Consider the following 14,656-nt stretch of genomic DNA (forward strand, 5'->3'; position numbering starts at 1 on the left):
TGTGCTGTTATACTCTGGGGGTCAACTTTAATAATTTATTGATATATATTGCCACTGGGGTTCTGTTACCCCATACTTGTCATGTATTTAGATTTTAAACATGTTTATCTTTTCATATATTACGTAGTTAAAATGTAAACCTTTTCATAAATTGCGTAGTTTAAAATGTATACCTGTTCATACATTGCATAGTTAAAAATGTAACCTTTTCATATATTGCGTAGTTAAAAATGTCAATATATATTTCGTAGTTATAAATGTAACCTTTTCATGTATTGTGAAAGTAAAAATGTATACCTTTTCAATATTGCGAAGTTGCAAATGTGTACCTTTTCATATATTGAAGGTTAAATATATATACCTTTTCATATTTGCGTAGTGAAAAATGTATACCTTTTCATATATTGCGTAGTTAAAAATGTATACCCTTTCATATATTGCGTAGTTAAAAATGTATATCTTTTCATATATTGCGTAGTTTAAAATGTATACCTTTTCATATATTGCGTAATTAAAAGTGTATACCTTTTCATATATTGCGTAGTTAAAAATTCATATATTTTCCCGTTTTGCTTGGGTTTCATGTAGTGTGTATATAATATATATAGAGTAGAATACCAAAATGTCAAAAAGACAGGGGCGGATCCAGAACTTTTCCTAAAGAGGGGGAGGCGCCGTCTGACCTAAGGGGGCGCTCCAATCATGATTCAATGATTCTCTATATAATCAACCAAATTTTTCCCACAAAAGGGGGCCCGGGTCCCCTCAGGCCCACCTGGTTCTGCCTATGAAAGAGAGATAATTTGTTGATAAAAACACACAACTGGAAACAATGCCTAATGTTGCAAGGTCATATGACTTTCATATCTAAATACGTTATACGCGAAACCTGCTCCAACCGGGCAATGAGTAAGAGCAACAGAAATTGATACTGTACAATTTGTATGCTCACCATTACGAAACTGTCGAAAAACACGTTTTTGTGGTTAAAGATTTTAAAATTTCAGAATTGTTGCCTCACAAAAAAATGTTATGATTAAAATCAAGTTGATAAAGAAACTCATCATAGATACCTGCATTTAATTTTGTGTTTACGCCAGACGCGTATTTCGTCTATAAAAGACTCATCAGTGACGCTCGAATCCATAAAAGTTATAAAGGCCAAATAAAGTACGAAGTTGAAGAGTATTGAAGACTTAATTCCTAAAAGTTTGCCAAATACAGCTAAGGTATTCTATTCCTGAGGTAGAAAAGCCTTAGTATTTCAAAGATTCAAAGTTTTGTAAACAGTTAATTTATAAATGTAACCATATCAATGATAATTCATGTCATCACAGAAGTGCTGACTACTGGGCTGGTGATACCCTCTGGGAATTAAAAGTCCACCAAAAGTGGCAATTTGAGATATACATTCAGAAATTGTTTGACTTACGAGTATCTTTACTCTTAAAATATCTATTTTGAAAAGATATTAGACTCGATCAGTCTAGTAAGAGAGCACACCAACAATAATTCAAAGGCACAGGTTCAAGACAAACAATGGCTGACCTGGTAAACAGTTTTGTTTAATCTCATTAGCTGATCCAGTTACAATATGAACTGTGCGTCTGAGACAGTTTCTTTTATAGTTTTTCAGACGGGACTCCAAGTAAAACGAATGTAGTTTGTTTTTATATTTGAAAAGGTACTTACATTTTGAAAGCCGAAAGCGGCATATAAATATGTCATAAATAGTGGTCAGTACCTTTGCTTCCTTAAGGTAATCATTTAAGTCCATTTAATTCAAAACTATCAATGTCTATTTATTTACCACTACCCAATAACAACCCGAATAAGATTCCCTAAAGCCAAAACATGTACAGAGTTATACAGTAGAGCGACGATACTTTTTCCGCTGTTTCAATTTAAAAGGTAATATAAAAGTACTGACCAGTGGAATACTATAAGAAAATTATATTAAATCTTTTAAGTTGTTATGCAATCACTGCATAGTATTACAAAGTATTATAAATTTACTTATCGTCCTTCCCTCTGCCTATATCACCCTGCTCTGTTGCTCCGTAATTCTCGTATCAAGACTTCAAAACGAGATCAGGCATTATCAGCGACGTCACAATGTGAGAGGAGAAGTTATCAAGCTTGCTTTTGTCAAGCGTAAAACTGTCTTAGGGAGAAAGAAACGACCAGTAATAGAACGATAAAAAGATAATCGGGTTTTCTTCGTATAGATATCGTAAAATATCAACCTCTCGACACAATGTGAAACTTTTTAGCTCGTTCGCTACGCTCACTCGACAAAAAGGTTCACATTGTGGCTCGCGGCTGATATTTTACAATATCAATGTGTAGAAAACCCGATAATCTATACTGATTGTGTCCTATTCGCTGTGATGATATGTTTACTAAGATTTGTTTTCCCTGATGCATAGATGTGTTAAAATATCCTTGGCATAAAAAAAAAGATTTTTGTTTGTTTTAAGGTTCTAAAACATTGTCTTCGAACTGCCGGTTTGCGCGCCACTTTGGTGCTGACATGGTTTATAACAACCTTTTTTTCTTATTGTCAATCTATATATTGATAAATTATGAAACAAAGATGGATTAAGCTGTTTGTTTAGGTTTTTTTATGTCACATATTGCTCTTCAACTGTTTCGGTTCTTTTAAATCCTTGGTTTTCGAATATTCAGCTTTGACTGTATTTGATTTAGGTTAATCCAGAAATCTGTCAGGACGCATATAATTCAAAATGTGACTTATTTTTTTTCAAACGCACGTCTGGCTTACCTATTATAAACCTGGTATCTTTTATGTTTATTACACAGATTTTAGATTCACATTGCGGATAATGCAGGGATGACATAAAACGCTTATCTTCTTTTCTCATCTGACTACGTTTGTACATAATGCCAATTATAAGTTAAACTTTTGATGAGCTATTGTCAAGATTAGGGGTGTCTTCTTACGTCGTATTATGTCCGGCTAGCATCTGTCGTTGTATACGTTTTCCAAATCTATTCAAAACCTCTTGACTAAAATTAACTTAAGGGTATATTTTTAGTTCTTGCCAATCAGCCATGCTAAAGTAAGGCAACAGTAGATTAAATATGTTCATATTGTCTAAGGGGACATGAAAACCATGAAATGAAAGAATGGCATGATCTCTAAAAGGAGCTAGAGCGGATACGTAAATAGGATAAGCGTCTCCTGCTATGCGTATAAAACCCGCCATGCAATTCTTAATTACATCATCGGGAATATGACATGTTCTGAAATTGAAAAAAAAAAAAAAAAAAAAAACAGACGTCTATTCTGGTATCAGCAGATCTAAAACTATGACAAAATATTACTAGTGAGGATAGACACAGCGACAATGCATCACTCAGCAAACTTGTGATGCTGAAGGTTAAACTTATGTTTCTTCAATGTCAGTCGTTCTTTCACGTTACCCTGTCGGAGTAGTTTTTGTATCCAGAACCCCATCCTTACAAATGAAATTCTTAAAGAATGACCATGAACAAACGTACCTTATCAACTGAGAGATCTAAACGCAAAACGATTGCGAAAGGGAAAGTTGGCAATTGGAAAGTCAAAATCATCACTTTTTCTAGTTTGAAGTCATCCATCTTAGTTTTCTCTTCTTATGGAATGAAATAATTCTGTGGGATTTATACAACATAGGAGCCTTCAAAAATGCGTATTAGAGATTTCCCTCCATGTCAGTTACTGTATTGATATCATTTTGTTTTAAGACACTCAGTCTGTTCCCTGTGTTAAGGCATAACTTATCAATTGAGATATATAAACGCCATACGACTGCGCGAACGGAATAATTGACATTTGGGAAGGTAAAATTATCACATTTGTCATATATTATAGTTTGAAGTCATTCATATGTGTCAATATCGAATAAGAGGCAAAAAGATACTCACAGTAACTCATATATTATATATGCATAGAAACAATATATGATATATGATACAAATATGTATATACTTCTTGCACACATTAATCCTTTTTATCATTGAATGACTATCATACATGAATTCAGTGGGAATAAAACAACATACAAACCGTCGAAAATACGTATAAGAGATTTCACTCCATGATAGTATTCATGTCATTTATTTTTAGACAAGCCTCTCATGCTTGTTTTTCGATTGAAATTCTTAACTTAAATCAGACTGTTAGGTTTTATTGTACATGTACTATTTCACGTTTTATTATCCAGGGTCTTTTATAGTTTATTATGTATTACGGTAAGTGTTTTTGCTCATTATTAAAGGTCGTAATGTGATTTGTAGATTTTTTATCCTTGCATCTTTTAGTGGATAGTTGGCCATGATACTTAAGTCCGAAGTACTTTGAAAAACGAACGATTTTCTACCTCACAAATATTTTTTACTTGCTGTATTTGGTAGAACCTTTCGGAAATTTAGGCTCCTCGATGCTCTTTAACTTCATTCTGCTTTTTATGTTTTAACTTTATTTAAGCTTAACTGAGAAGTTCACTGTAGATAAAACAACCTGTCAAAATAATGAGCCTGATGTCGTTGATAAGTTATTGTTTTTTTTTTCACTGGTGAGTTAATTGTAGATTACCTTCATAAGGAATACTCAAACCCATCGTCATAAAGAACGCCAAAACCTACATCAGGAACGCTTGGATGCATATACATACTAAAATACTTCAGTATCTATACGATATTAATCATATTAACATGTTGGTAGGATTTTATGAATTAAATTTACTGTATACTGTTTTGAAATACAACTACCTTAAGAAACTGTTATCAAAATGGATTTAAAAAATTAAATTATATTAAATAAATTCTCCGCAAGAGAATTATGGCTCACTTGAATACTTATAAAACAAGTCTTCATCTGAATGAAACAGCCTCTTCTTGCTAATGTCTAGTTTTAATGAGGTTTTGAATACTAGTACCATTGAATGATAATTTTATGCATGCGTAGTTATGCACAAAAAAGTTACTTATTGTCTAGCTGTTCTGATAAATACCACCACTAACCAATATGGTCCTAAGTTGAAGTAAAAGTAGGTAGCTATTCTTCACTTTTTATGACTTGCTGCAAAATAGGCATCTAAAATGTCAGCATACACATTATTCCTAGTCTATTTCCTTTGATAAATCCGATTTTTCTATGAACGTTTTCATGAAATTAGTAGAGTTTCCAAACATTACGGTAACACCAACTGGTTTGTATTCGGAGTAGATCTGTATTAAAACTTTCATACCATTCATGTCAATATAGTTCATAGACGAACAGTCGATAATAATATGCGTAAGTGGTACGACGGGTTTTTCGTTTTCATGATTTGTTTTTGACAGCGAAATTCTTTCATCACTTCTACCGCTATTTTCGCTCTGATCAGCATTAATTTCAACGTTTAAATCCGGTTGTTTTCGATAGGTTTTCGGATTAAATGTTGCTTTGTACAATTCTTTTACAAATTTATCAGCTGTAGCAAAGTAAAGAGATGATTCCATTCGGAATATTGCTATTTTCGGGTTACACAATGGAACGTCGTGAGTCTTTTGATCCAGAAGGCGACCCTCCTGCTCAAGTTTTCTAATGGTATACGAAGATGACTTTTGACTTTGTACAACAACTGTCAAAAGACAAAGTAGCACTGTTACATACAAAGCGTAAGGAAAATCAATAAAGACACCACTTAGTACTGTACCAACAAAGATAACGAAATCATAACAGTTTACTCGCCACAACATAGGTAGGTCCTTAAACTGGTATAAGAGTTTTTTAATAGCTGCTATGATTATACTTGCAAGAACAGCTTTAGGTAATGATTCAACATATTCTCCAATGAAAAGTATTACAAGCAATACAAAAACAGCTGAAACCATCCCACTTAATGTTGTCTTTGCTCCCATTGTACTCAAAACAATTGTACGAGGTGGAACAACGCAGGCTGGGAAGCAGGAGAAAAACGAACTACCTAGATTTGAAATGCCATATGCGACGAGTTCTGCTGTACCCTATTTGTGACATTTTTAGCTATTTTGTCTGTTTATGTTGCTCACACATTGTTGTCTAAATAATGGAACTTGATGTGAATGACAAACCATTGAGAGGTTTATCTAGCTATTTAACCATGCATTTGATGTGTTTGGTACATCTTTTTTGGAATTATGGACCTTCAATGCTCTTCAACTTTGTACTTGTTTGGCTTTATAAATATTTTGATATAAGCGTCACTGATGAGTCTTATGACGACGAAACGCGCGTCTGGCGTACTGAATTATAATCTTGGTACCTTTGATATATATTTCGGCTTTTTATTTTACCATTTGATTAGGGACTTTCGGTTTTGAATTTAGCTGGGACCAAATAGTTTGGTTATCATCTTAAGGGTGTTATCAGATTAATAAAGGCAACAGTAGTATACTGCTGTTTGAAATTCATAAATCGATTGAGAAAAAAAACAAATCCGGGTTACAAACTAAAATGACAGAAACACATCAAATATAAGAGGAGAACTAAGACACAACAGAAACACAACACTAAAATGTAACACACACAGAAACAAACTATAATATTACAATGGCCATTTTTCTGACTTTGTACAGGAATTTTTTAGAAAAATATGGGGGTTGGACCTAGTTTTGTGGCTAGCCGAACCTCCTAAATTCGCAAAAACATATTGCTAGTGAGTTTAGACATAGACACATGGTATCATAACTAACACTGCATTGGTTATTTCCGGTGAAACAGTTGAATATTCTTAACCATGGAACCGTTAATAGCTCAGTGATGACCAGGCAAATCAAACCGTTCTATCGAGTCTACCAGTTCTGCTGTCAAAATAGCAATAACAGCATTTGTTCCAATCGATACGCGGTGAGAAATTCCGAAAGTAACATACAGAAGCACGTGTACAACCCATACACTGGGTGCTAATATGCCGAGTTCCTGGGGTACACGTAGACAAGCTACAAAAAAAACTCACTTATTATTTCATCTAAGATGTACTTCCGGAATTTATAAGTTCTAAGAACATTTATGATGGTAAATAATGATAGTAAAAAGGAGAATTATTTGGATATAAGATTAAGAATGGAAATTGGGAATGTGTCGACCCCACCAAAAGCAAATAATAGCCGAAGGCCATCAATTGGTCTTCAATGCAGCAATCTGAGATCTCAACATCCCAATATACCTCTAGCCAATGTAGAAAAACAAAACAAATCAATACGCACAGTAAAACTCAGTTTAAAAGAAGTCCGAGTCCGATGTCAGAATAGAAAGAAACTAAACAAGATGACAATAATCATGAATAAACAAAGGACTACTAGCAGTTACTGACATGCCAGATCTAGACCTCAATTAAACTGATTGAAAGATTATGTCTTCATCATATGAATATCAAGCACAATTCTATCCGTTAGGGGTTTTGTATGATAGCATCATTAACAGAAATTAACCCGTATCATGCCTATAACTGATTTTAGAATAAATGTGTTTTTTTACGATGCAAAGACCCTATAAGTGAATCAATATCTAAGCCAGAATATGCAATCTTGAATGACCTGACAACAATATCGTAATTATATACTGGTACCTTCTTTATAAGTCTGTTGAAAGTTTAGTTAGCTCTTGAGGTGAATGCCGACATTTTTGAGATTTGTAAAGAATGCTACCATAAAAAATGGATATGAAATACATGAACTTTTACATTTGTTTTCAATATTGTCCAAAAATGTCACGACGAGCGCCGTAGTTTACCATACAATTTGTACAACTCAGACTGTGTTTTCAGATATCTGGAAAGCTGTAAAACGTCAAACGACATCTCAACTCCGCCGTCAAATGAATTTGGAACCAGGGGAAATTATTACAAGGGCAAAAACAAAACAATCTTTACTAAATTTAAGGGACATTTTAAAAGAACATAGAGAATTTTAAAAAAAACCATTTAATTTCAGGTATGTGAACACTGCTCAGGTACCTATACTAAGGACGTCAAGACATGGTTAAAGATCTTTTAGATTTGAGGCAGCAAAAGTATGAACTTTTTTCACTATGTAGCCAGAACTATGACCTCTTATGACCACTTTTATAAATTCTTTGTGTTGGGGTCAAAATGTAGTTGCAGTATTTACCCAGAACTGCATCGTAACTGAAATGTCTTTCTGTTACGAGCTAGGAGAATAACACATTCGGATTTTTTAAGTTTATCTTTGTCCATGTCGAGCTTTCCCATTTTATGAATAGTCTTCCCTCCTACACCATGCCATTCCACAGTTGAAGGTTTTGCCAAATTGAAGTCTAATTGGAGTCTATAATCGTTTCCTGGTTTCAGGTTGTTGTGAAGCCGATGGTAAATTGAATTACCTAGTATAAGTGTGTTTAAAGGCATGCCTCGATTAAGATATTTTATAAAATTGAGTGTCACAAAATTTTTGTTTGTTCTTCTTTCAGCAGCTATTAAAGGCAACATATGGGCTGGAAGTAGCACCCCCGTATCAATAACCAAATTCCTAAACTTTTCAATTCAGATGTACACCTGTCTTTCATTGTACAATAATAAAGTCACTTATGCTGCACCTAAGAGTGTTTATTTTTGGCCGTTTAATCTATTTATTTATTTTCGATTCTTAGTTTTTTAGTATTTTATGATATTTCAGTGATTGCTGGTTTTCCAATTTAATGCGCATAGAAGTATTTGCAGTATGAGTATTGACCCTGAAGGATCAGAATAAAGCAATAATTTATGTTCATTACATGTAAATTCGCATTAGTGTTTTTGTTTTTTTATTAGCTATTGCATGAAGCGGAATACTTTTTAAATGATAATCGGTCAGAGCTCACGTTTTTCTGTTACTGTGTACATATGTACAAATAAAATTAACTAACATATATAGTGTTCGTTTATTTTTGTATATTGTATCATTCAATTCAACGAGGAGTTAGTTCAATATAAACACTAATTGATTGCTTATGTGATTTTTTTTTATGGAACATGATATAGTAAATTGATTGAAAATAGTGTCAATAACCATCAAAAAAGCGAAACATCGATGTCTTTAAAACAAGCGAATAAACTAAACAGGCTATCAAAATTCTACAACTTAAGCAATCTAGCAAAAAAGCAAATTAATTTTTACAAAATGGTTCCGCTTATTCTTGTTTTCACGGGAAAAGTACACAAATGATGCATCAACAGAAAATAATTAGCTACACGATAATTTGAGCTTCATTTAATTTGTCATCACAGTTATTGCATAGGTATAGTTCAAAAATCAGATTCGACAGTTGAGAGTTGACACATTTCAATAACGGATCATCTCAAAAGTATGAATTTTATACTAAGTAGCACATTACCAGCTTTAATAATATTGCATTAAAAACATTTTTTTAGCAAAAATCTGCTTCAGTAAATAATTGATAATTATCTTGTATCGAGTATTTAATGTGCGTTGAATATTGTCACTGGTGATTACAATAGCAATAAATAAACGAAAAAACCATTCTGGAATATGCGTCGCATTACATTATGAAACTATCAATCAATCAACAAACCATTCAATCCAAGAAACGAACAAGCCCATTCAATTGATTAATAAACGCCAATTCCAGTCAAAAATTGATCAAGTTGATTGTTTTTACGCAAATAGGCAGATCAGTTTTATTTTGACCTTCCCAAGTCACTGCTATTTTCCGTTAAAAACACAAGCGTTTAACTTTGAGTAGAGATGTGTAAAATATATTTGGATGCTTTTCATCAGACATATTTTTTTCAAAAAAAGAATTTGCATGATCTGTAATGTTTCTCAAATTTGTAGAGAACGCGTTTTTTTTTTTATATATACCGTATTAATTAACTATATATTACAAATAAATCGTGAAAAAGTAACAATTGAAAAATCAAATTCTACCTCTTGCTTCATTCATGAAAATATCATGAACTCGTACAGTGTATAGTTTTAACTACAAAATTGTGTAAAACAATATAAAAGAACATCATTTTATTTAAAAAAAAATCATAATTCAAATTTGACTTGGCCTTTAAGTATAATATTTGAAGCGAAAACTAAAGACAAACCCTCAAGGACAAACCATAACTATAACTGTTAATCCACAAACAAGAGTAATGCTATAATTTCTAAAAGACTTTTTAATTTCAGATCTAGAGTTGCCATCCATTTTTTCATAAACAATAGTTTTTGTTACGTAATAAAAATTGCGTATGCGTACAGAATGCACAAGGAAAAATTTTAACAGGTAAACAATTAAAGTAGTAACAATAATTACGTCATCTAATCGAGTTGCGTAATATTTAATAACAATGACCAGTTCATATCAAATAAAGTGTTAGGGGTTAATTGGGAAGTGGCGACGATAGCTTTTTTAATACAATATCTTGTTAGTACTATAAAATATTCACCAACCACACTTGTTGTAAAATATTCAGACACCTGTATGTATGTATTAGCATCTCTCATAAGGGTATTTAAAGTAAAAGAAAGTTTGGAATTCAAAATCAACAAAATATTGGACTTTATACAGAATATTTACCTTCTTAAAGCATTGATTTATTAACATATAATACAGGGATACATGAAAATATTGCAGAACATTTCATTCTGATTTATTCAGAGGTATTACCATGCAATGCGTTTGAGTGAACCATGGTAGAGCAAACATTAAATCACCTCACAAAATCCTTTCACACACTATATGAACTTTTGTATTTCTAAGAAGCAATATTTAAAAAGTTATGTTTGTTCCGAGTTAATCAATACTTTTGAGACAATCATTTATCTAAATATCTTAACTGTAGATTCTCGACTTTAAATTGTCAATTCAATAATGAAAATTATTCTAACATTATACATGTCTAATTAAACATCATAGATGCATATACTTTATGTATACAGATACCCTACTAAAATTTATCTTCCGCAAGCAAGTAAGTTTGATTGTACTGAAAACTCTGAAAAAACTGTGAGTAAATTCACATGAGCGGACTGATTTTGGATATTAAAGTACTTACTTTTTCACGTGTGGTTACATCATAGTTACAATGCATTTCACCAGGTTTGTATACACAAGCTTGATAAAAAATAATTACGTTTTATAATTCAGAATTGCGCAGCATTGTTTATTCTTCTGTCATTCATGATCATGGGCGATGCATGTTTCGTCTAAAAATATGCTGCATTTGGGCCAATGGCAATTCGACATTCAGGCTAAATGTTAAAGGCGACATTAAGGCTAATCATTTCATGTATAAAAGGTAAATTCCATGTTAAGTATATATACTAGTCACAAAAGAAACGATACACAAGTATAAAATATAATAAATAGGAAAGAATTAAACTATCCAATAAAAAAGATTTGCACAGCAAATTCAAATGAATAAAATAATCTGACCAAATTTACAAGTTGGAAAATACCGAGTTATTGAACACAGGCGTCAAATTTATTTTGCGGAAAATGATGGCAAAAGTCGGCACTTAATTCCAAAGATGAGAATCAAGTTTTCAAATATCTGCAAATGCAATCAAAATTTTAGGCAGACCATGTTTAAATTTAAAGTTCAAAGCTCTAATATCAATTTTAGAATTTTCGGGTGACTATACAACTTTTGAATTTTCGGGTGAAAATACAAATTTTGAAATATTACAAAATATTGTTTTTGCTTTTTTGCCTTAAATCAATAGTTTAGGTTATATAAAAACACTTTGTAAACACAAGAACTATTAAGTATTATTGACTTTGGTACAGTGTAGCCTTATATATGCAAAATACATTGCAGTGTGTCGGTTTTTTTTTTTTGTTGACTAGTATATATTTTAATTATATAATAATATTCTATGTGCAATAAATGACATTTTATTTATATTACCATTTCTGGTTTTAAAGTTACACATCGGTGTTGACATGACCATCTATTATATGGTAATTTTTATAATCTACTACTTGCAAATTAAAGTACAAATTATTCTAATTACTAAGTATTCCCATATCTCAGGCAAAGATGACCTTAGCAGTATTTGGCACTTATTAAAATTTTGGGTCATCAATGCTCTTCAACTTTGTACTTGTTTGACTTTGAAGTTCTTTATCAGTGTCACTGGTGAGTCTTATGTCGACGAAACACACGTATGGCAGTGGCGGATCGCGGCATTTTAAAAAAAGGGGGGTCCCAACCCAGAGTAAAAGGGGGGGGGGGGGTCCAACTATATGCTCCCATTCAAATGCATTGATCGGCCAAAAAAAGGGGGTTCCAACCCCCGGAACCCCCCCTCCCCCCCTGGATCCGCCACTGCATGGTGTATTAAATTATAAGCCTGGTACCTTGATAATTATAAGTATGTCGAAATGTCCCATTGTAATGTTTATTCGTGTATTTCTCTGTCCTGAATGTTCTTGCATTTATTTGTACTGTAGTCCTGTCATGTAATGTTGTCATTTTAGTGTTATTTTTAATATTTCCATAAAAGAGCGAGGTTTGACTAGACGCAACACCAGGTTCAACCCACCATTTTCCTTAATTGTCCTGTACTAAGTCTAGAAAATTGCAGTTGTTATCTTATAGTTCGTTTCTCTGTGTGTTGTATTGTTGTTTTAGTGTTTTGTTGGACTTCAGTGTTTCTGTTGTTTCGTTGTTTTCCTCTTATAGTTAATGTAATTACCTCAGTTTGTTTTAGTTTGTAACATGGATTTGTTCTCTCTAAATCGATTTATGACTTTCGAACAGCGGTATATAGATAAACTTATAATAGATACCAGGATTAAATTTTGTATTTACGCCAGACGCGCGTTTCGTCTACAAAAGACTCATCAGTGACGCTCGAATCCAAAAAAAAGTTTAAAAAGGCCAAATAAAGTATGAAGTTGAAGAGCATTGAAGACAAAAATTTCCTAAAGGTTTTGCCAAATACAGCCTAGGTAATCTATTCCTGAGGTAAAAAAGCCTTGGTATTTCAAAAATTCAAAAGTTGTGTTAACAGTTGATTTATGAATATAACCATACCAATGATAATTCATGTAGGCACAAAAGTGCTGACCACTGGGCTGGTGATACCCTAAGGAATTAAAACTCCACTAGCAGTGGCATCGACCCAAATGTTGTAAATAAACTCATCATAGATACCAGGATTAAATTACTATTGTTGCCTTTATTTACAATTCAGTTTTCCAGATAGTGTTTGCTTTCTGATCGCCACACGATTGTGACAGTTTAACTTTGGGTAAGACAAGTCGTTATAGCCCTAAATACCGTTTTATATTTTTACTTGTACATACATATTGGTTAATAAAATACATATAAGCGTGGGAACAAATAACATCAGCTATAAAAATAAAATTGAGAATGGAAATGAGAATGTGCCAAAGAGACGACAACCCGACCAAAGAGTATGGAGTAAGTATATTTATAAATATAGCTGAAAGAAGTAGATTGACTAATATAGTCAAATGACCTTTGTAAGTATTGTATGTTTTTTTTAATTTTAGTCCATTATATACGTTTCGGAGTGTAGCGTGACGTCCACTTTCACTGAACTAGTACACGTTTTTTAAGGGCAAGCTGCAGCCCGCCTCCGGGTTCGAGATGTTCTAGCTGTGATAAAGACCCAATGGTTGTCTTGTTCTGCTTTTTATTCTTTGGTCGGGTTGTTTTCTCTTTGACACATTCCCTATTTCCATTCTTAATTCAATTTTATAATTCCAAAAATGTGCGCGGAAAATAGCTTAAAGTATATTCGTAAACAATTAATCTCAATAAGTTTTGCAGTAAGGTGTTCCAAATGGTTGGAAGGTTAAAATACTACAATATCATAACGTCTTTAATAGTAGAAGCCCAAAAGATAATCATTCAGTTACTACTATCTGCTTGAGATCAAATGATCCACTATTAAAATCAACACAAGTCAAAGATCTAGTTCATGGATAAGTTATACATTAGGCAAGTTGGTCTGATAGGGATTATAGCTTTTACTTAGGTTTGTTTTGGGTAATATAAGTCCCTCCAACTGTTCTTATATATTCTTTGCTTTCAAATAGTCGGCTTTGAACGTTTGTGGTGAATATTAATCCAGAAAAGGCTTCAGACTGCTGAAATTTGAAACGTGCTGTTTTAATGTTTTTAATATTTGCATTTCTTATTGGAGAAACCGCTAAACAAATTTCTAATAAAAATAAAAATTTGTATACATATATATAATTGCGCTACATAAGTTAGAGTATAGATTAGTAAAGAAATATAGGAAATCACTTAGCTGCCAGATTAGTAAAAAGCAAAAAAGCAAAACAAAACAGACCACTATGGAAAATTCAAACCGAAAAATCCTTTATTAAATGGCAAAAGCTCACACACATCAAACGATAAGAAAACAACTGTCATATTCCTGACTTGGTACAAACGAAGGGCAATGAAAATTGTCACTGTACAAGTTTTATAGTCACCATCGCGAAATGTTGACCGATTCGATTTTTCCCAACAGGTTTTCGAGGTTTAAGAAGTTAATATATCAGAAATGTTATCTGTAAATTTACCGGTTATGTCCATTTCTCTCTGTTATCATTTTAACTGTGACTTGTCTACCTTTATGCATACCATGGCATAACTATTTGGAGTTTTGTTTTTTTCAATGCTCTTCAAACTTGATT

General features: G+C 32.7%; 1 protein-coding gene across 1 annotated transcript; it reads right to left on the bottom strand.

Moving 5' to 3' along the window:
* Positions 1-4,732: 4,732 nt before the first annotated feature.
* Positions 4,733-11,069, bottom strand: LOC143084150 (sulfate transporter-like). Its single transcript, XM_076260557.1, has 2 exons — positions 11,034-11,069; positions 4,733-6,015 (listed from the first exon to the last, which is right to left on the bottom strand). Exons 1-2 carry the CDS (start codon positions 11,067-11,069, stop codon positions 5,128-5,130), a joined length of 924 nt encoding a protein of 307 aa, XP_076116672.1. The 3' UTR covers positions 4,733-5,127.
* Positions 11,070-14,656: the final 3,587 nt, after the last annotated feature.

Source organism: Mytilus galloprovincialis, chromosome 7 (genome assembly GCF_965363235.1).
Source record: "Mytilus galloprovincialis chromosome 7, xbMytGall1.hap1.1, whole genome shotgun sequence".
In the NCBI taxonomy this organism is placed as follows: domain Eukaryota; kingdom Metazoa; phylum Mollusca; class Bivalvia; order Mytilida; family Mytilidae; genus Mytilus; species Mytilus galloprovincialis.